Source organism: Trachemys scripta, chromosome 7 (assembly GCF_013100865.1).
Source record: "Trachemys scripta elegans isolate TJP31775 chromosome 7, CAS_Tse_1.0, whole genome shotgun sequence".
Lineage (NCBI taxonomy): Eukaryota > Metazoa > Chordata > Testudines > Emydidae > Trachemys > Trachemys scripta.
This window is the reverse complement of record NC_048304.1, coordinates 89,252,031-89,275,806: the sequence shown is the minus strand read 5'-3', so window position 1 is coordinate 89,275,806 and position 23,776 is coordinate 89,252,031. Positions and strand designations below refer to the sequence as shown.

At 38.9% G+C, this 23,776-nt stretch overlaps 1 protein-coding gene across 1 annotated transcript in view; it reads right to left on the bottom strand.

Moving 5' to 3' along the window:
- The window catches only part of PCDH15 (protocadherin related 15), a 698,694-nt gene that overhangs the window by 579,038 nt on the left and 95,880 nt on the right, over window positions 1–23,776 (bottom strand). The window contains exon 2 of the mRNA XM_034775466.1: window positions 22,200–22,265. Within this exon, the coding sequence (XP_034631357.1) occupies window positions 22,200–22,265 (66 nt within the window). The remainder of the gene's footprint in view (window positions 1–22,199; window positions 22,266–23,776) is intronic.

The window sequence follows — 23,776 nt, the reverse complement described above, 5'->3', positions numbered from 1 at the left end:
CAACTTCAGGCTCCTAAATATCATTGAAATCTGGCCCTAAGAGCCTTAGTCACTTCTGAAAATGGGATTTGAGGTCCTAAATCACTTAGGAGATTTTGAAAATATTATCTGGCTTCGCTATCTAATGAGATAGTGTTTATTTCACTTTATTCTTCTGCTTTTAAAACAGCTTTGATCCCCACTTTACAATCAAGCTTTAAACGGAGTGAATTTTGGTAGGTGCATAGCTTATCATTTCCTTAGTAGCTTTCCTACCATCCATAAAAACAAAAACAAAATCTCATCTTTTCAATATTTATGCTATAATTTTGGAGAATTTTTTTTTAAACCAAGAGGTGTGCCATTTTGATTCTTGTGTATGAAGTTCTTGTTGAGGGAAGGGATGCTAATAATACAATTAATCATCTTACATAATTTATATCTCTAGGCCATTCATTGCTGCAATAAATTATAACATCAACAAAGACTGCACTCTTTCAACTTCCAGAAGAAAGTGGATTATAATAGTCTCTGGGTCATCAGAAAATGGACTAAACATAACATATCTACTCAACCTTACTCATCATGATTATACAGCTTCCACATCATACACAGGCCTGTTTTACAGTGACCTCAGCACTTCAGTAGTAAGTGATAACCAGGAAGGTGCACAGTTTACAAGCTAGCATAGCAAGGCTGAGCTCTGTATCCACAATGGAGATCATTTCCTTCGAGAAACATATTGCTTTATATAATGGTGTTTTTTATTCCAAAAAATCTTCACCATTTTTAACATCCAACATTTTAACATTCAACAGTGGTTGAAATTTAACACCTTACATTAATTGATTGCAGGAGAGTAGTTTGCAGTGTTGTAGCCATATTGGTCCCAGGATATTAGCAAGACAAGGCCGGGCAGGTAATATCTTTTATTGGACCAATTTCTGTTAGTGAAAGAGACAAGCTTTTGAGCTACACAAAACTCTTATTTGAGTCTTGGACAACTACATATAATTTGGTATAGATGGTTTAGGATAAGTAAACACATATTATAAGAGACCAGTCACAGAATCATAGAAGATTAGGGTTGGAAGAGACCTCAGGAGGTCATCTAGTCCAACCACCTGCTCAAAGCAGGACCAACCCCAACTAAATCATCCCAGCCACAGCTTTATCAAGCCAGACATTAAAAACCTCTAAGGATGGAGATTCTACTACCTCCCTAGATAACCCAATCCAATGCTTTACCATTCTCCTAGTGAAACAGTTTTTCCTAATATCCAACCTAGACCTCCCCCACTGCAACTTGAGACCATTGCTCCTTCTTCTATCATCTGCCACCACGGACCCTCCTCTTTGGAACCCCCCTTCACATAGTTAAAGGCTGCTATCAAATCCCCCCTCACTCGTCTCTTCTGCAGACTAAATAAGCCAAGTTCCATCAGCCTCTCCTCACAAGTCATGTGCCCCAGACCCCTAATCATTTTCTTTTCCCTCCGCTGGACTCCATCCAATTTGTTCACATCCTTTCTGTAGTGGGGGGCCCAAAACTAGATGCAATACTCCAGATGTGGCCTCACCAGTGCTGAATAGAGGGGAATAATCACTTCCCTCAGTCTGCTAGCAATGCTCCTACTAATGCAGCCCAATGTTAGCCTTCTTGGCAACAAGGGCACACTGTTGACTAATATCCAGCTTCTTACCCACTGTAATCCCTGCATCCTTTTCTGCATAACTGCCGCTTAGCCAGTCGGTCCCCAGCCTTTAGCGGTGCATGGGATTCTTCCCTCCTATGTGCAGGACTCTGCAGTTATCCTTGTTGAACCTCATCTGATTTCCTTTAGGCCAATCCTCCAATTTGTCTAGGTCACTCTGGACCCTATCCCTACTTCCAGCATATCTACTTCTCCCCCCAGCTTCGTGTCATCTGCAAACTTGTTGAGGGTGCAATCCATTCCATCATCCAGATCATTAATGAAGATGTTGAACATTCAAGGTGAAGTGGCCAATTAACATTTTCAGTCAGAGGGGAAAAAAGGGGAGGGGATTAGTGGATTATAGGTTGTTGTAATAAACCATAAATCTGGTTTTCTGATTGAGACTGTGATTTTTAGTATCTACCAAAGCTATGAATTTAACCTCTGCAGGCTCATCTTTTGAAGGTGTTGTGCAGGTTTCCTTTGAGGATGAGGACTGAGGGGTGAGATACAGAGAGATCATTTTGTGAAAACTGTTTGCCCATGGGTGATACAGTGTTTTTGTTTTTCTGTATGGAGTTCATTTAAGAGTGCAGTAATTGACTGGGTTCGCCCATATAGTTGAAACAGGTTCTCTTGGGGTATTTCATGATGCAATCTACTTCTATGGTGGAGTGCCCTTGTTTAGTGAAGATTGTTTTAAGTATGTAAAGGTGTGTATCCTGGACTTTGTTTTGGAGCATATTCTGTGGTATCTAAGTGCCTGGCTGTAGATAACAGATTTCTTGGTGAGTTCTGGGTAGTTACAGGATCTATAAATGTAGATGTGGTTATCCGTGCATTTCTTGCATGTTGTAGTCTGTAGGGTTCCATTATTGAAGCTGACCATGGTGTCCAGGAAGTTGATGCTGGTGTGGAAGTCTTTGGTGGATGGGTAGTGGTTGTTGTAGGAGGGAGAGCATGGATAAGATACAGGTGTGGTTTTTTATGGAAACATCTCAAATAAAAAAAGTTGTGACATCTTATTTGCCAGAAGTTACCTAAGTAAGGACTGTACAATGAACTACTTATGTATGCCTGCCTGGTTTCATTATATAATTAATAAAATAAGGAGTTGTGATGAAACGTAGAAACACAGCAAAATAATTTCCTTTTTGTTCACTTATGGATCAACCATATGGTAAATAAATTATCTCAAAGACTGCTAATTTTGTACTTGCAATTCTAGAACAAGGTATTAAACAGTTACTATTGGATTCCAGAGTGTATGCTTAAGGCTAGATTGGCAACACACAGTGAGTGTTGGAGATGCAAACAGCCACATGCCAACCTTTCACACAACCTCTATACCTATCAAAAATGCATGTGTTCTGGAAAACTACACTCAATTCTCTCAAAAATTGTGTGTCATTATTTTCCTTCTCCAAGCTTGTGTATTTTAGGGGTGCTCGGTGAGTTGGAATTACTAGTTAACATTAAGAAATGGATTGCAGTAACTATTCTAGTGATCAAAAGATTTATTTTTGGAAAGTGTAAATATGTAATGCCTTCCTCATATAGACTGGCTGAGTAAGCTCTCTGTTGCTTCATTAATGGAAACAATGAGAAAGCTGGAAAAAATATGAGGATGTCTAGTCACACATGAAACTATTGTATACCTTTGATATATTAGACCCGATATGCCTAGACTATACTCTCACTTAGGTATCTATTTAGTCACTTTGATAATTAATGCTCTGCATGATCATTAGAGGTTCAGGTTTTGCAAATAATAAGCACTGAACATTATTATCTATGTTATTTCCATCTTCTATATGTATTTATATATGTTTTGTTTCTTTGTATGCTTATATTTTATATAAAAACAAAAATAATGTTAAAAAAGATTGCTACTAATATTGCTAGCTAACTAATTTCTTATTTTCAAAGGAAGTACATTTAAAACAACTGTAAAACTGATTTAATCAAACTAACCACAGCAACAATCTTAATTATGTACAATTTGGCAAGAAAAATTATATACTTAATCCAGTAAGTATTTGTGCTATTTTCTTCTTTTACTTGAAGGGACATTCCTGTGAATGTTATTTTGATTTATAACACACAGAACAATTAAAAATGCAAGGTAGTTTTTTTTCCTCAGAAAAAAAAACCACCACCGTTTTACTAAACTATTATTACAAGCATGTGCAAAACTTGCTTTAAGCAAATGCTCCAATCCACACCTGCCTTCCTCAAGTCTGGAGCATCCTCAGCATCGTTAAAATAATCTGATAACCTTGTAGACTGAAGTCCATCGACAAAAGTGGTACAGCATGGGTAGCTGCAGGTAATTTATTACCTGAAGCTTACACTTTCTTACTGATGTGCCTAACACCTGACTTGCAAGACTACCTTCTTAGAACTACAAGGGTAGTTTGGTCTCAGAAATATATACAACTATATTTAAGATTTATGGGAAGAAGACTTTATAACAATTGGCATCAGAAATATCATGGCGGCATTGATTATGGATTCACGTATAATGACGGTTCAGTCCACTTACTATTAGCCATCTGGAACAGAGGACACTATTGTTTTTATTATTTGTACTGTGGTAATGCCTAGGGGCTTCAATAGGAACACTGGCCCTACTGTGCGAGGTACTGCACAAACACACAACAAAAAGTTCCAGACGTGCCTCAAAGAGGTTATGGTCTAAGTTTACAGTAAGATGAGACACACCAGGTGGATGCAACAAACTGAGTAGGAAAACATAAGATAGCAATGATACAATTATAAACACTGTGATAAGCTGGGTCCACAGACCTCCAGCTGCTTATCTATTTTCAAGGTATTTTTGTAGATATCACTGCAGCAGAAAGGAGAGATTTGAAGATGGCTTTGTGGATGTTTATGTTAACTCAAGACTAGAGCTGTGAGAATAATTTATTTTTTGGCCAAACAAACAAACAAGACTAAAATAAAATAAACCCACATTATTTCAGATCGACCTGAAAAAAAAATTCGGTTTTCTTAGTGAAACAAAAACTGAAAACCTTTATTAAAAGAAAAGGATATTTGAAAATGGCATTCACAATACCAGAAGAGAAGGAGGTGATAGTAGAACCGCCCTCTCCCCACGTCAGCCTGATAGCCCCATAGTTACCGAACTCACCTGGCATGCAGGAGACCAATTTCAAGTCCCCAACTCTGCCAGATTCATAGCAGGGATTTGGGTCTCTCACTATCACCTCTTCCATTTTTGTGAATGACGCCTAAGTGTGTTTATAAATATACCATGAAAAACCATTTTGGTCAGAATTATTCAGCAAATTCACAAAATAGTTTTGATGGACCCGAAAATACATTCTTCAGCAAATAAATTATTGACCAAAAATTTTCACCCAGCTCTGACGAAAACATATAATAAATGTATCCCAGTGTAGACAAGATATTGGTGGAGCACTATCATTTTCAAGGGTGATGTTGCTTTTCAATGCTCCAGAGATGGTAGGTAGGCAGGAGCCTAGCCTCCCTGCTCCCAGAAGTGATAGAGGAAGAGTGGAAGCATGAGTATTCCTTATTAGACACAGCTGTAGCCAGGATTAAAAAAAGGAGCTGGGGAGTGACATTAAAAAAATAGGCTATTAAGTCTGCTCCCTGTTCATCCTGAAGATTTTAACTTCATGGGTTTCCAATTTGAATCTTATTACTATTTTGATAAGGTCATGACCATGGATTTCTCCATATTTTGCTCAGCGTTTGAAAGGTTTAATTAGATGCTAGAATGGGCATTAGTGAGGGAAATGGGTTTGCTCCAGGCAGTTCATTGTCTTAAGGACCTTCTCTTCATAGGAAATCTGGGTTGGATGAATGCACCCACCTAAGTAAGAGCTTTTCAGAAGATAGCCCAATACTTGGGTGTCCTCTCAGCCTCTGAAAAGGTGAAAGGTCCAACAGAGAAGTTGACATATTTAGGAACTGAACTGGAAACAATGCCAGGTTCATCATGGCTACCCATGGCAAAGATAATGTTAGGATCTTGATAAGGACAATCAACAGTGCCAAGAAAGTCACACTATAACACTTACAAGTAATCATCAGGCACCTGAACTTTGTCCTCCAGGCAAGGTCTTTTGTATTGCCTGGTGGCCACCAGCTCTAGAATCAGGAAGCCTCATCACTTCGTTGGGGTGATTAAAGCAATGAAGGACAATTTGGTGTGGGAAACATTTATCAAACAATTAATGGGTATCCGAAGATTCAGTTGGATGCTGGAACAGAAATTACATTGTATGTCCAGCGAAAGCTGTCAAAACCATTTTAGTCATAAAGGGACCAGGAGCTAAGCCCAATATTCATACATAGGGATGGCAGCTATTCAACTGGATAGCAGTTTGCCACAGTTATGAAGGCGCTCACCTACATAGGTCTCCACCCTGAACATTTTGGAACTCGTTCTTATAATATTGGGACAGCAACAACAGTAGCAATAGAGGGGTTTGACTCTCTGAAGGTCCAGACAGTTTGGCATCAGAAACTGGGATGTTATAGGACCTATTCTTGCTCTGCTGCTCGATTGCTGGTGCATTCCAGGGATTTGAAGCAACTTTGTCATTTGTTATTGCAGAAGACATCAGGCGGAGGGTTGCTGTCTAGATCTGAATGTATGCTATTTTGCATTGGGCCCACAAATGAGCAGACAGGTCAGCAGGTTTAGTGCAATTGAACTTCAAGGCTGATATACTGGTACAGCTGAAGGGGCATGTTGTGGAATCTATTTATGTCTCTTCTACAGTCATTGATGGTCAAATTCCAGGCATGTGACATCCTGGTTATTCACCTTGGTGAAAATGAGCTTGAAGTTTGCACTGGATTAAATTTAAGAATTAGGAGTCAGAGAGACATAGACTTGATTAACAGGGTAACAGCCACACACTATTGCTTTGTCCATGAAGAGAGTTTTTGGGGGAGCTGTGAAGCTAGCCTATGTCAACGGGGTCTAGAAGAAAGTGAACAGCAAAGTTGCAGGAAGTAGGTGGCTCAGTAATCATATAAAGGGACCTCCTATATACTTAGCCTCAGCTATTAAGGGATCATGGAGTCCATCCATCAGATGCAGGGGTTCTGTGACCCTAAGAGTTGGATTGAGGAGAAAATACATACTGGACAACATGGATGGAGGGTTAGACCATACTAACTGCTGGTGCCTCCAGTGGCTGGTGTCCAGTGCAAAGCTAAAAGACCCAGCTCCTAGAAGTAATGAGACACTGGATTCACTGGTGGACCTGCACCTATAGGATGAGAGGAGAATTCACAGGCTCGGGTCCTCCCTCGGTATTCTCTACACCTGCACACATGAGGGTGGGGAGTGGGTGTAGGGCAAGAGGATTCAGAAGTGAGATGAGTCTTAGGGGTAGGCCAAAGAGGTTCTAATCAGAGCAATCATTTAATATGATGGGAGCCTTGTAGCTCCATACTGGACCTAATTAAACACCTGGTATGTGAGAGCAGGGGATGGGCACATAGCAATGTTCCCCATTGTTGAGTGAATAAAGTTGCAGCCTGCTGCTTAAATCCATCCTTGTGTCTGTCATTCATTCATCTGCATATCAGATCAATATTCTCCCCTGCTTAGATACCATGGCATCAACAGGAGTGGGCTGTTTTAGGAGCAGGCAGAAGAGAATTTGAAATGAGAACTACTGGCCTTTGGTCTACTGTGTACGGTAATAGTTATCTCTTATGATGAAAGTGACATGCACTAGGGAAAAGATTATGTTCAAGATAAACATTTCAAATGCAAAGATTGAAACTTGCTAAGAATATAAACTAATTCATGTCAGCAAGACCAGCATTATTCAGTGAAAATAAGGCAGATGAATATTTAACTTATCTTCTGAGCTTCCTGGGGTAACTCAAACAATAAATTACCTTTTTCTATTTCTTTTTAAAACTACTTTTCTATATAACCCATTTTGAAAACTGCACTATCTAAGACAAAAGCAAATACAAGTAGCCAACTCCTCTACTCTATTTTTCTGAACATTACATTCTCTGAAAAAAATGTTGCAGCCAGGGAATGTAGAACAATAGGTTCCAAAAATTGATCCTAATTAAATGACATGAGTACTCCAAAGAATATCATAAATCCACATAAAGTGTTTCTCTTAGCTTATTAGCAATAGACAACCATGCCACTTATTTATGTAGGTGCCCCCCCCCCCACAGGTCTCCCTGCAGATACACATGCTATTTCATACTCATTGTGACTCCAGAAACGTAAGCAGATTGAAAAATTCACTGTTAAGCACGGCATTATGCAGTTCCGTTAACTAGTGTTGGGACTTAATAAGTAACCCCTGGCATAGCAAAAAATATCAGTGGGCGAAAAATATCTGTTGTATAATACTTCTACTCCCACACCCATTATTTTCATCTATTCTGTTCAGTAAGGGAAAAAAGAAATCCATTCAAAGAATGTTGCTAGCAAAATTATTTTTCTCACATACAAATGCACTTTAGCTTTCTCTTGTTCAAGTTAACGAAGAATGAAATTGATCAAATACCTTGTGCTGTTCTGCATTTGGGAGAGGTAAAATTTTGATGGCCTGGGAATAGGACTGTGTTGAACATCATCATTCTATCTCAGGAGTACAAGCATTCTGAACATATAAATGGTCAAAACTGAATTTTTCATAAAGTTTTAGAAGTTGAAGGTGACACTGTGTGTCATTATGAGAAAAATTTTCACTAGAAAAGAACCTCAAATTTGTCCTATGACGTCTTTGATGTTAGAAAGTATTAATGTTATTTATGGAAATTACACACTGTACTGCACTGGTGGGCAACCTGCGGCCCTCAGGCTGCACATGGCCCAACAGATAACCTGCTGGCGGGCCGTGAGACAGTTTGTTTACATTAACCATCCACAGGCACGACCTCCTGCAGCTCCCAGTGGTCGCAGTTCACCGTTCCTGGCCAATGGGTGCTGCGGTAAGCAGTGGCCAAAACATCCCTGCTGCCCATGCCACTTCCTGCAGCTCTCATTGGCTGGGAATGGTGAACCACAGCCACTGGGAGCTGCAGGCAGCTGTGCCTGTGGCCGGCCAATGTAAAACTGTCTTGCGGCCCGCCAACGGATTAACCTGATGGGCTGCATGCAGCGTGCGGGCCACAGGTTGCCCACCACTGCTGTACAGTGTTTAGTAAAAAAAGAGAAAAAGAAAAAGAAAAAAAGAAAAAAAAAAAACACACCATGTTTTGTCTAATTTAATGAGGTCACAGACTTTAAGGCCAGAAGGGACTATTATGGTCATCTAATCTGAGTTCTTGCATAACACAGTTTATAGAATTCATCCAGTAATACATTCACAAATCCTAACAACATGTGGTTGAATTGGAGTTCACCTTTTAGAAAGACATTCAATCTTGCTTTAAAGCCTAAATCAAGATTTTCATAAGAAATTAGTGATTTTAGGTGCCTTAATTTTTAGGTGCCCAACTTGAGGCACCTTCATCTTAAGAAGTTGTGAGCACAAACTCTCTGGAAGCCACGTACTATTGTGGTGTCTCAAGTTGGGTACTCAAGAATGTAGGTAGCCAAAAGTACAAATCACTTTTTGAAATCTTGGTCTTTTTAGTGATGATCTACCACATCCCTTCATAAATTGTTCCAATAGTTAATTACCCACCTTATTTCCAGCTTAAATGTTTCAAACTTCAACTTTCAGCCAACTTCAGCTGGATCTGGTTATGTTTTTGACTGCTAAACCATAGAACTGTCTGGAATCAGGTGTCTTTAGAATTATTTTGTTAAGAAATCAATCACTCTCTTTCTACAAAAGGCATGTATTTAAGTGAAACAATGGGCCAGATTCACAAATACAATAGCATAAATCCGATGTAATTCCATTTTCTTGAGTGGACTTATTCTGAATTTACACCAACGTAACTGAAATGGGAATCTGCCCCAAGTGACGTGAACAGGGAACAGAGGGGAGGAATTGTTAGAAGAAGTTCAGCTAGTCAACACAAGCAATGTAGCTTCTCTCTAAGTTACCAAGATCCTTTCAAAGTGATCTTGAGATATTAAAGTTAGTAATGTTTGGTTGTCTGTTTATGAATAAAAATGGAAAAGAAAAAAAAATCCTTCTTTCTATGGATCTTTCAGTCTTCATACAGTTGCCCTTAGTCAAAAACACATTGAAAATTTATGATTGAAGAAGAGCATTCAACACCAGATAAATTTGTGAAGTTTCAATTAAATCATTGATGCCAAATCCCTACAAATATAAACTTCAGGATGAAAATGAATAAATGGGCATTAATAAAACAAAGACTATATAGGTCATCTGGTGCTCTCTTCTGATTTCATACTCTTCATCCCGTAGATTTTCACACAGTGTAAATTAATGTGATACAAGTCTTTTTTCCAGTTTGGAATATGGGGTGTGTGTGTGTATACATATACATATACATATACATATACATATACATATACATATATATATATATATATCAAGAAGTATGGCATATGGGGTAGAGACAGAGGGAAAGTAAGGGCCAACTGTTTGTGTGAACAGTAGAAAAGGAGAAGAAATTGTTGAAAAGAAAAACAAGCTACACAAAGTCTCCTGTACCCCATCTTTTTAAAAGTCTTTGAAAAGCTGGGGGTAGAAGATAGCTTTAATATACAGGACTTTTTCTTTACCCTTTGTCTAGCTCGTCTAAGGTGGTCCTCTGCACCATGGTTAAATTTCTCTCAAACTAAACTGATTATTAACAGTGCCTCACACATATTTGGCTCAAAAGATTACTAACTGACACTGAAAACAATGCCATTTTCTTTCAGGCTCTTTTTCTTCTTTAAAATAAGTGTTTGTTGTATGCCAACGATATTTCCACTTGTTTTGTTTTATGATGTTTATTTTGGAGGAAGGGTAATGGTAATTCAACTTTGAGTTTCATTATCCATATTTTGGAACAAGAAGATGATCAGTATTCCAACTCTCTGCTGCAGGCAATGAGCAAAGAACGGAGCACAGGTTGTCAGGGTTTGTGCAAAAGTGTCTTTAAGCTGCTTTGCACTAGTCCAGTCCCCCAGAGTGAGTTACAGCAGCCTAAAGGCTGATCTATGTTACACCAACTGCCTGTGATCCTCTCTCTGTGCCCTCTCTTCTTACATCAACCACTGGGATGGTAGGAATCAGTCTGACCCACTCCATTTTAGAAGGGCCCACTGATACCAGAACGTCCACCAACTTGTGACAGCTCTCACTGACCTCCTCCACCTGAATGTCAAGAATGGAAGCCACCCTTCTCACAAGATCTTGATGATCCTTGTGGTCCTCTGGCAATGGTGAGTTGCTTGTCGCCATAGCCTTGTCTGGGTCATGAGGAAGAGGATGCAACAGGATAAGGAAGTAGTGGCTGCTTTATCTCTTGTGGTAGAAAAGGCTGCTTGGCACCAATCTTGTTAACAATGCCCTTGTTGCACTCTTGAATAAACCAAATGAGGGGGAAGAGGGGAAAGTTCTAGCTGGAGGATGGACACACCATGGTATCCAGGATGGCCACTGTTATGGGACTGGGTCCCATCTTTGACTGGGTCATTGCCACTTAGGTGGAGGCCAGTGCTGTGACTGCTGCATAACCCTGGTCCCCAATTCTCTGACAATTCTCTGGCTGCGCTCCACTTCGGTGGGAAACAGAAGAACAAACCTCTGACCTGACTCCATACCCTTGTTACTGAAACCAAAAAAGCTCACATGTGAAGTGTTTAAAGCTGACAAAAATGTGTAAATTAAAAAAAATCTGTAAACAATATTCTGACAAATACTTCCTTACTGTTATGTTCATCAGATCTGTACACAGTACAGAAAATGCAGTACAAGAGTAACAGAACATCCATTATGGCAAACACAGTAGCTTTGTCACTGCATAACAAAGTTAAAGCACATCAGTGTGGTCGAGAAATTTGCACTGCCACTCAACAACTGAAGATTTTGTAATCTGGCACCTTTCACCAGCTTTGATAAAGCTGTAGATAAAGCTATAGTCATTCAAGATTAAAATAACCGAAGTAACACCACTGCAAAGACAGCAAGAAATGCACAAGTACTGAAATACGCCCAGAAGTACAGTTTGGAAATTACAGGCCTGACCGTGCTCTCATCTACACACTATAAATCTGTAATAACTCCAATAAAATAAGTGGAGCTATAGCCATGTAAAATCTGTGTGAGAAGGGCCTGGAGAAATTTGATATATGAAGAAGGGCCTATTATTATTTCATTAGCATGCAACACCACTATGATAGCATAAAATGAGAAACGGAGAAACATGAAAAAGTAACAACATAAAAGGAAGGCAGAAAAAAGAAAACATGTTTATTAATTGAGCTGGGGGGGCGGGCGGCACAACTACAGTATGTACATAAGGCCTGAAGCTTTTTGTTTATGAAGAAATTATTCAGCAGACAGATTCTGCTCTTATTTATGCCAGTGTAAATCTGGAATAATTCCACCATACTCTATATGATGTTACTTGCAAATTACACAAGTTGTAAGTAAGTGCAGAATCTCTAGAGCTTATCATGTTTTTGGTTTTCAAATGTTTTGTGTTGAACCAAAGAATTCCACTGTTCTCTTAAATTCCCTCCTCAATCTTTATATTATTGAGATATATTTTATAGCCTTAACACCAGTTAAATTTCTTGTCTGGGATTTGATTGTGAACCATTTCCCCTTCCTATATTTCTTTTTATTATTTCATTTTAAAACATGTGATATTTAGAGAATGAAGCACAGCATCAAGGAAAGGATCTAACACATGGGATATGGTCAAGAACTGAATTCTAAATTAACAGGTCGATCATATAACCAAAAACACCATCTATAGTCCCCATAGGTAAAAAACTGTTCTTCTAAGAGACTAAGAAAATGTATGTAACTCTGATCTATTTGCACTTAAAAGTCTCCCCTTTTAATTTATACTGGTAGCACATACTTGGAGTGTGCAGAGCTTAATGACTATTATCGGTGCTTGGGTGAAGGCTGACATCTTGGCTGACACACTGGGGACTGAACAGGGGACCTCCAGAGCTAAAAGACTGTGCGGCAACCGAGCTATAGAGCCAAAGTTCCATAGCTGGGGGCTGTAACATCTCATATCCTTTGACGATTGGCACACAGGGAAACCTGTAAGTGCCCTCCTCCACAACACCAACAGGGGATACACTTGCATCAGGTTAGTTTTGAGACACATCCTTTTGATTAGAAACTGTACAAGTTTTCCTTCGATTTAACTGAAGACATTCATAAGACATGAACACTGTAGTCTCACAAATTAACTATTCATTAGCTCTATTCATCATAAAAGGGCAATGGGCTCAGATAAAATTTTGTACTGTGTACTTTAATTTACTACAACTCAATATATTTTATTTAGAAACCTCAAACTTTAATGCTGAGAAAACAATGTTCACTAAACGTACAGCTGATAAAGAAAAAATGTTTTATAACCCTTTCACATGGTTCCTGGTATACTGTAGGCACTGTCAAAAATAAATACAAATTAATAATAAATTTCAATTGTAAATGGATGAAGACATACGAGAATGCAGAACACTTCCTTTGTCATATTGTTTTGCTACTTCAATGTCTGGGGGGAAAAAACCACTCCAAAAGCTACTGAGTATATGCCTGGTAGTTTCACACTAAGGCCCTGACCCTGCAAACACTTCCACACTTATTTAACTTTACTGCACACATCTCAGTACATTTCCTTGAGCAGGGTGGAAGAGCGAGACGGTAAGAGGGATGCAGAGATCGGATGGGAATGGAAAGTCCAATGCATAGGGAAAGGGGAACCAATCCCACAGTAGTTCTGTGCTAGTTGAATCCACCAGAATTTTCCTTATTTTGCAGATGGATAAACAAATAGAGTAAGTTACTGAATCAAAACCACAGAGGAGTGCATTTAAGAAACAGGCATAGATCACAGGAATTTCGTGCTTGCATTCTCAGATCACTATTCAGGCCCCTAAGCCATGCCTCTCTCTTGTATATATTGTGATAATGTAATTAAATTGGATCCTAATGCATCAAGACCCCTACAGACCTTTCTTCTTAGTTACTTTGTATTAATATATATTTACTTGCATTTCACTGTTTTGATTAAAATGTAGGCAAATCTTTGATGTGCCCATTAAGTACTTTGAAACCACAACAAATTGTGGGTGCTTCAATTACACTACAGTAATCCAATCAGACTATTTTTTTCACATATGCTAATAATATAGTCAATCCTATGCAGAGCAACTTCAGAGAGATTTTTCCAGGAAATTTCAACTTGTTGAAAAATACGTTTTAAAAAAGTATTCTCCAACTGAAATTCTGTGGCAACTTTCAGTATACATGCTGCTGCTTGTTAAGATATAAATAGTCTCACAAGTTGAGTGGTAACATCTTACACATATAACTAAAGAAAATGGTTATTAATAGTTTCACTGAACTATAAAAATTAATAGATCTCCTAGAGGCTAAATTTCCTGTCATTAATGGTGTTGTCAGTAATACTAGCAACAGCATTAGGTATCAAAACATTTTTTTTTATTATTATTATTATTATTATTATGAAAGAAGCCCATTCACCAATTTAAACTCTAACGCTGACAGTTTCCAGGATTGTTGACAGACTTCCCCAGAGTTGCATTAAAATTGAACAGTTCTTGTTATGCTTTATCAGCTCGCTTATTTATATTTGTCTGTCTATTGCCAGTGAGACTTTGAGGTCTTATTTTTCACATGAGCAACTCTTCACTGAAGAAAAAAAGCCTGAAAAATATTGCATAGGTGTCTTTTTTTGGATCATTTCTAAGGTTTGTTTGACAAGCTACTTCAAAGTAGAAAATAAAGGACTGAATAACTAAACTTGTCAGTGGATAAAGATATTGAGCAACAATCTAAGCAAATCATGTTAACCATGGAGTTAGTGTCAGAGTTAAATATACATTATGCACCAAACATTCACAGTTTTCTTGAAAAGAAAACAGTCAGCTATTACCAAATGACTGCATTTTCTTATAGCACTGTATATTAAAACCAATCTTACAGGTTAATGGGGTTATTTATTAGAGCTGCAATTCAATTACATCAGGGTAGGCAACCTATGGCACTCGTGCCGAAGGCAGCACACAAGCTGATTTTCAGTGGCACTCACTCTGCCCGGGTCCTGGCCTTGTCTGGGGGGGCTCTGCATTTTAGTTTAATTTTAAATTAAGTTTCTTAAATATTTTAAAAACCTTATTTACTTTACATACAACAGTAGTTTAGTTATATATTATAGACTTATAGAAAGAGACCTTCTAAAAAATGTATTACTGGCACGCAAAACCTTAAATTAGAGTGAATAAATGAAGACTCGGCACACCACTTCTGAAAGGTTGCCGACCCCTGAATTACATTATATAAAGATACGCCTAATAGTAAGCAATTATGAAATGTATAATATATAGGCTGATATAGGCTGATCACTTGCCAGATATTTAATAGACCAATAGGCAGTAATGTGGCTTAAAGTGAAACCAAAGAATACATATTTTGCTTTGGACATTAGTGATTTGGAACAGTTTTGCTGTTTTCCAGACATTAATTGATTTGGAGATGACCCAATGTTGTACAGTACGTTACTTCCTCTACTGAAGAAGCAACATTCAGCATGATAAAAAAAACATGTTTTGCTACTTGCAAATGTTTCTAGTTAATTACTTCTACGAGTTGATAAGTTTGTTCAGTGTGTGAAAGTTAAATCTATATATTCACGGTTTTTTGGGTTATTAGGGCACACAAATCCCGAGTTTTTAATTCAGTTCCATTTTAGTATGTTTTAAAGGTTTGCATTCCCAACATCATTAACGGGATTCTGAAAAGCTACATTATACTACAACTTGTTAAATATATATAGATTAGATTTAAAATTACCCTATGTAGTTTGCATCTATTACCATACCAAATATCATTATTGCTCAAAGCCTATCAAGGATTACAATAAATAAACCCAAGTAACTTCAATAACAACCGTCCATGACCTCAGGATTTTAAAGGTCCCATTTAACTACCTGTAAAATTATTTTCCTTTCCTTTTTGTTGCTCAAATAAAACATAAGTAAAGTGTATCCACAGCCCTTTAAGTCACACAAATTGCAAAACGCTGTGAACACTGGTCCTGAAGCAGGGGTGCTACATAGGATGCCCCAAAACTACAGTCTTCCATAATGCACAATTGCAGAGCAGCTTAAGAGAAGATAAGAAACTTTATTAGGTATATGCCGTGTCTTATTTTCTACTCTCCACAGTTCCTTACAATGGACCAATCCCTCTCCTAAATACCTATGTAGGATTGTAATAACTCTCATGTGCAGTCCCAATGTGGGAGGGTAATATGAGCTGGATGGCCTCTGTGCCATTAAAAAGGCAGTTCTATGAATTTGGGTTCTGCTCATTTGAGACACCCATCCAAAACCACCAAATTTCTCCAAAAGGCACACACAGGAAGTTGTAAACAATTGTAAAAAAACCTGACACCTAATCACCTAAGACAATTGGTGTATGTTTTAATATATGAAATAATGGCTAGATGCTACAGACATTAGTGCCTGGGAAATGAAGAATTTCTAACTTATGAAGAGGAGGAGAAGGATTCATTCATTCCAGGATTGGTCTTTTGTATATTCTCCCAATGCTTCACACCTTACCATGCTCTTGCCTCCTGTCACTTACATTTGTGCCTTTTTCCTTGCAAACCTCTACCTGGAATTTGCTCCCTGATTCAGTGAGCCATGGCTCCTTGCTGTCTTCCAAGTTACTCCTAAAAGCTCACTTCTTTTTCTGGCCTTTACCACTAACCATCCTCTAAGACCCCATCCAACCACACTAGATCTCAGCCCATTGCTGAACCTCATCACCCGCCCCTCATGTGAGAATTAAGAAGCTGGGAAAAGGTAGTTGGCTCCTTATTGTATTAGATGTTAGGAGCCCCAACCCTCTTCCACAGCCTCTTTAAGGGATGCCTTCCCTTAAGTCCACTTCCAGCTTCAGTATGTCAGGGAACTGAACCCCTTACAGAAAGAGTACCAGCACTGGATACCTGATACATGCTAAGTTGTGACAACTTGAAAGCTACTTGCTGAACTACCAAGTCAGGTCTTGGAGCTGCTGGGGGAAAGGAGGAAAAAACACTCTGTCTTAATCTTGCAGAGAGAGAAATGAATCCCAGAGGTGCGGGTGGAGGGTGAAAGCTGCTGATCCAGGACTGAGAGAGAGCTCCATCAGGCAAGACAGGGCATATATACCTCAGTCTGCTGGGAACCAATGAGTCACCTGAGCCCTTCCAGCCAGCCCCCAGCTTAGGTCATGCCCACCCCTCCCAACTCTTGCAGGAGGAGAATCCTTAAAGGATCCATGACCCCTTTCTTCCCAGACAGGGAAAGCTCAAACCCACACACACCTTTGAGGTTGCAGGTACTGCATTCTCACACCAGATTTACCCCAGTGTAGTTCATGTGACTTCAGCAGTGTTACATCAGTTTTACTAGCATGTCAGAAGCCCTATAATGTTTACATAAATGTGGAACTATAGTGTACAAAACAGTACTGTGCTTATAAAGGTGTTTTTGTTTGTTTGTTTTTTACAACTTGGCATTTCACAAGCTAAAAACAATTTCTTTAAAAAGTAAGTAATACAATAAAAACAGGCATTAAATTTATCTTAAAAGAACATATGGTAACATAAATACAATACACTTATAAGAGCATTGAATTTCCTTGGTGAATAATTTGAAATGCACAGTATAAATTTGCCATTGGAAATGTATGTGTACAACTCTGCATCTTAGAAAATTGCATATAGTCCAAATGCCTTCCATTATCAAAGATTCAGTATAACATTTGCAGTTTCCATAGCATACTAAACTACTGAACAATGTCAATTTTAAGATAACATGGCAAGTATATTGCTATTACAGTAAGAATTGTTACCCTTATTCATATGGGCACTAAAAGGTATTGGATACTGTGATGTGGTTTACACACCCCACACTAACACAGAGGGCATGGGAAGGGCTGGAGTAATACTGGGCCAGGAAAGTTCCACCTCTCAGGCCTGCTGAAGATGCCCGGAGAAAGGACTAATATAGAGAAAGCTTCAACAACCCAGGCAAGGTGGGAAAGGGAGGAGAAAAGCCATTTCCTGGAGGAGGGCTGCCCTGCAACAGTAAGAGAAGAAGCTCTTACTGAAGAAGTCCAGCTATGGCTCTTCCCCCCCCCCCCCCCAGAAACCTTTTAGACATTAATAAAGAGGTAGGAAGAATCACGTGCAAAGGCACCAGATAGTCACCGGCATCAGCCCCAAGACCTTGCAGTTTGAAGCAAAGGACTGTAATCCAACAACAACCAAGCCACAAACTGAGAGAGCAGGTACGGTCAGAAGTGGATCAGGGGAAGGTGAGCAGGAGGTGGGACATGCTATCACACTTGCTGGGCCCTGGGCCAGGACCTGGTAGAGCAGAAGGGCCCAGGTCCCCCTACCCATCCCAAATTCCCATTTGCCTAGCCCTGAGATGGGAAGGATGGGGGTTACCAGCAAGGAAGCAGACCCAGCTGAATCCCACTCAGCAAAAAAACAATTGTACCAAATTATTGCTTTTTAGTATAAGTAGAAGGAACAAACAATCTAAAAGAGGTACTATGTGCTTCGGAATATTTAAGTATTCTTAGGTGTAACAGAAGATTGTACACATCTATATTTCAGTTTCAATCTTCTGCCTACATAAGAATGTTAAGATATATCATTAAGTTAATTTTGCATAAATACTATGAAATAAAAAGCAAATAAATCAATTTACAGTTTTGTTTTGAATGATGGAAATATGATAATGTTATCTACTGAAAAAATACTATAGGTCTGTCTCATCTTACGCTGGAGTTACGTTCTGCAGTCACCGCCTAAAGCGAAAATCGCGTATAGTCAAAATTACATTGAGTGTAATGGCGGGCGGAATCGCCCGCACTACAGAAACAGTATTTAAATTGTTATTTTTCTCTTTTGGGGGGTTTTGTTTTTGTTTTTGCCGACCGCATAAAGCTGAAATTGCACATGTTAAATGCGCCTAAGTTGCGACAGACCTGTAATATTGCATTGGTTAGTTATTTTTGCAAGTGTTAAAAATGCAAGGAAAAAAAAGCATACTATAATTTCTTTGAGTCTCCAGGTTCCACTCACAGAAATTGCTGCTAGAATTGCAGCTGTTGCCCCTACTGTATATCTAGATACGATTACTACTGCAATTTTCCTCAGACCAGTCTTTCAGAGCTTCAGTGGACGTGACCCCAAGAAAGTTAACACATGGATAATGAAAAATAACCAACTGTTAAAATCCATTCTCGTAGAGCCTTTAACAACATTTCACATTATATACAATAGAAATATTAGCAGTATGGGATATGGGAGCTATTTTAATCCATAGAATATTAGCAGTAATAGATCTTCATTTTCTCAGTGCAAAAGGAAATTAAACCGGCAGCTATACCAGCAGAAGAATTTGCATAGTCCTGGAGGCACATAAGCTTCTACCATTCTAAACAGTACTTCGCTCCGATGCTGTGAGCTCACAGAAACAGTTTTCAGGTAGGCAAGCAAGGAGGAGTAAAGGTGGTCCAATAGTAAGTACCCTTGGTTTTGTATTGCATTGTATTGCACTACATTCTTCTCATATACACCAAAAAATATAAATCACACAGTGTCCTCGACTATCCGCAACTCTTTGCCTAACAAATCTGCAAAACCAAAAGCTGAAAGCAACAACTTCTTAGATACCACAAGTGACGCACACTCTGTATACCTAGTATAACTCTTATTACTTACTGCTCAAGTGTGCATTTCTCACATGTTCTATTGCATAAATTGAATACAGACATTAAATAGTCAACAGCTGGAAAATCCTATGGCTCAGCCAGGAGGGATTCTGAACAATAAAGTGAAGGCAGACTATTTTTTTCTTTTACAAAATTTCATGAGCATTAGCAAGCAGCACCATTGGTTCTGACAGATGCATAAGGTAATACAACAAACAACATGGAAGAGGAAAACAAAGTAATGTTTAGAAATCACTGTCATTGTTCCACTGAATTCAGGAGTGGGCATCTCAGAAGATAACAATGCTATTATTCCTATCAAATTGCACAGGAAGCACAACTAGATTCCTTCCCTAACCACCACAGAATTATTCAGAACATTAATTAAAATTGTTAAAGGGAGAAAAGGGTTTCAATGGTTTTCAAATGCCATTCAGTTCTGTTTTTAAATACAGCTCAATGTACTCTAGAGATTACATTGTTTAATGTAAGTTTGGGTGCTCAACACTCTGAAAATCAGGCCAGAGTAAGGTGTCTCAACCTGAGAAGTTAGAAGCTTAAGCAATCAAAATAACCATTCACTTTTGAAAATCTTGGCCAAGATGTTTAGAAAGTGCATACAACTCTGAGCTCAGATAAAATTTTCAACTGCCCAAGGAACCTAAGTTCCATTTTCAAAGTTAATGAAATGTGGTTCCTAAGTCACGCAGGCATCTTGAAAATTTTACCTCTCATCATACTTCCCCTTTGCTTACTGCAGTTTTAAAATATAATACTCATTGTTTCATCATATTATATTTCAAAGTTGTTATTTTTTGAAACTGACATATACAGTGTAATCCAAATAATTACCATACTGGAGAATAAAAAGAATTGCAAGCACAATTACACCTATCCAGTTGAAGACCCACTTACTGTTTTTGTATCGTCAATTAAACCCTCAATTATTTTGCTTGAGGGAAAGAAGTTGATAACTGAAAAGAATTTTGAATTATTGTACTATATATTACCGCATATACTCGATCATAAGCCAGTTCGCTTATAAGCTGACCCCCACAAGATGGATAAGAAAAAATGGAATTTTTTTTATGACCCATTCATAAACTGACCCTATAATTCAGGGGTCAGCAAACTTTGGCTCCTGGGCCATCAGGATAAGCCGCTGGTGGGCCGAGATGGTTTGTTTACCTCGAGCATTCGCAGGCTTGGAGGTAAATCTAAGTAAACAAAGTGTCCCGGTATGCCAGCTGCTTACCCTGATGGGCCAGGACAGCAACTGATGGGGAAATGTTTTTTGGGGGGAGAAGCTGGGGGTCAGGAGAGTAACCCCTGTGACCACCCCCCACATTACCCCACCCTTAGCCCAGGACCCCCACACTCTCCCCATCCCATCCCTTCCCACCTTATCTGGGGAGAGCCAGGGGAGAATGTCTCTGGCCTGGCTGGAGCTGCTCCGGCAGGCTGGGCAGCGCGGCTGCAGCCTGCTCCGGCGGGCCAGACCGGGCAGCGTGGCTGCAGCATGTTCCTGTGGGCTGGACCAGGCGGCACGGCCGCAACATGCTCCAGTGGGCCGGGCGGCGCAGCCACAGCCTGCTCTGGGGGGCGGGGCCAAGCGGCATGGCTGCCGCCTGCCAGCCCAAGAGCTGCAGCTGCTTCAGAGGCTGTGGGGAGAGCAGCGTGGCCAGAAGTGGAGAGACTCTGGCCTTGCCTCTTCCCTTCTGGCTCTGCTGGCTGTGCTGCCTCTCCTTGCTCCCTCTGTTGGGGGGAGGGGCCATGTCCCACCTCCCCCTTTCTAGACCCGTTCATAAGCTGATCCCCTTCTCTGGTACTTCCCTTTTTTACTAAAAAAATTCGGCTTATGAACGCGTATATACGAATTTATTAGAGCATAAGCTTTCGTGGACTACAGCCCACTTCTTCGGAGTATATCAAGCATTCTCTCTCATTTATTTTGATAATGAAAAAAAAAATCAGTACTAACACAGTAAGTCGAAGATCATGGGCATTTAGGATTGTTACATTTAACTCTTTAATCTAGCAGAACAACCTGGCCAGTTATTTATTTGTAAATTTGATTAACCAACATGGAACAGACTAGCAAATAGCTGTAGATTAGCAAAAATGAAAACACACTGAGAAAAACATAATTTATGTATATATGTTACTATTGCATATGTGGCAAGGATGGACCAAGTATTTTTCCTTCATGAAAAAATGAAATTCAGTTACTCAGTACATTATTTGGATATTAGCAACTGAACAGGTGTACTTACTCTGCGATGAATCCTAAACGATTATGGTATAGACACTCTTTTTAATACCAATCACATTATCACATGGACTATTTAGCACCAAGAAACAAGTTACCAAGGTACATAATTTATGGAAATAATGGAATAAATAGGATTTTTTGATTACTTTAATTCTGATGTTTTAAAACTACACATGGAAGACATTATTCATGATATTCCCAGAGCTTAGTATTTTAACCCTGTTACTGTGGTCATCATTGCAAAGTGAGTATATTCCACCAGTGTTGATCTCTTAACAGTGATCACTATAGATCCGAGAGTAAAGCAGATAATAGCACAGGTAATTATCTTTTAGAAAAAAGCAGCACACTCACCATTTCGGCTTTCTTCATCAATAGGAACTATTGTGGCTGGAGGACCTGCCCTGGCCAACTTGCAGTCTATAAACATGAAAACAGAAGTTATTTCTAACTCCACAGTAAGGTCTCTATATTGTATTCTATAAAACAATCATGTTGAGATAATGATCATTGAAGCAAGATAAGGCCAAGATAATTGCTAGCTAATTACTGGTATAAAGGGCCCAAACTCAAGGCTTTTATTTAACCTTTATTCAAATTCTAATTGAAGTAAATGGGAGTTTTCCTGAGAAAGTATTGAATTAGAACCTCAGGATCTGGCCCATCATGAAAATGAAAATTTCACAACCTGCTCTCATTATGAATTCTTGAAATAGTTTCTATTTGTTATGACACTTTTACTTTTAATGTTATGAATACACACACCAAGTCTTTGTCACATCACATCACAACACAATTCACTTGCTACACCATAAACCTATATTCATGTTTCTCTAAATATACCAGTAGGGACCACTGTGAAGCAGAAGTCCTTCAGGACAAAAATAATGTAATGGTAATTTAACCCAAAGAACATGAAGGAATGATTAAAAGGGATACATTGTAATTAAAGTTTCACAACAGAAACAAATATGATTGGAATTTAGTTGCAACAAAAGGATCTAATTAAAGAGAGTGAACGGAATTTTAATAATGTTCTAAAGAGAATAAAAACAAAAAAACAGACAAGCAATGTTCAGGAAGTTACATTTTGCCATCTTACCCTCATATTGCCAGTCTGGAGTCAAAAGTTTAGAGTCATCAATGGAAGCAGAGCAGAATAATGAAAGAAAATAAGTAAGATTTTGTTGTAGTTGTTTAAAGATAGATTTTAAGACATACAAAGCAGTACGCTGAGAGCTACTAAATACAAATGTGTAGTCTATTACATTAACAGATAAGGGCATGTATACAAAAATTGATGTGTGTATTAGAAGCAGCTGAGCTATATAGACTAAACAGGAAAAAAATCTTGTTTACTCCTTTAAACCATACATTGGAGAAATGCTGTTAGTTTATGATACTAAGCACTTTTCACCTTCAAAGAGCCTCACGATACCGCTGAAATGGGCAGGCGAATTGGTAAATCTTACTGTTCCCATTTCATAGATTTTTAAAGATATTTAGGTAGAACTCTGCTAAACATTGCAATGTCTAAATGACTTAAATGGCTAAGGGCTTGGCTATATGGAGAGTCAGTGTGCAGCAAGCGGTGTGTAAATCTACACTGCTCTACCCTGCCATGCACTAAGTGGTCATGTGGACACTGCAGCCATGCACTAAAAGTTCTGTAGTGTGCAGCAGACTGGTGCACTGTAGGTTCACACTCCAGTTTGCTGCACACTAAAGCTCCATATAGACATGCCTTTAATGCCATTTCAAAAGTAATTTAGTCTCCTAGGAACCTAAGACTCATTGAAAGTCAATGAGACTTAGGTGCCTAAATATGTAAGTTACTTTTGAAAATGGAATTTACCTGTCTAAGTCAATAAGGCCTTGCAACACTGAGCAAAGCAATACCTTTATATATCTGAGAGAGACAAACTTTCGAG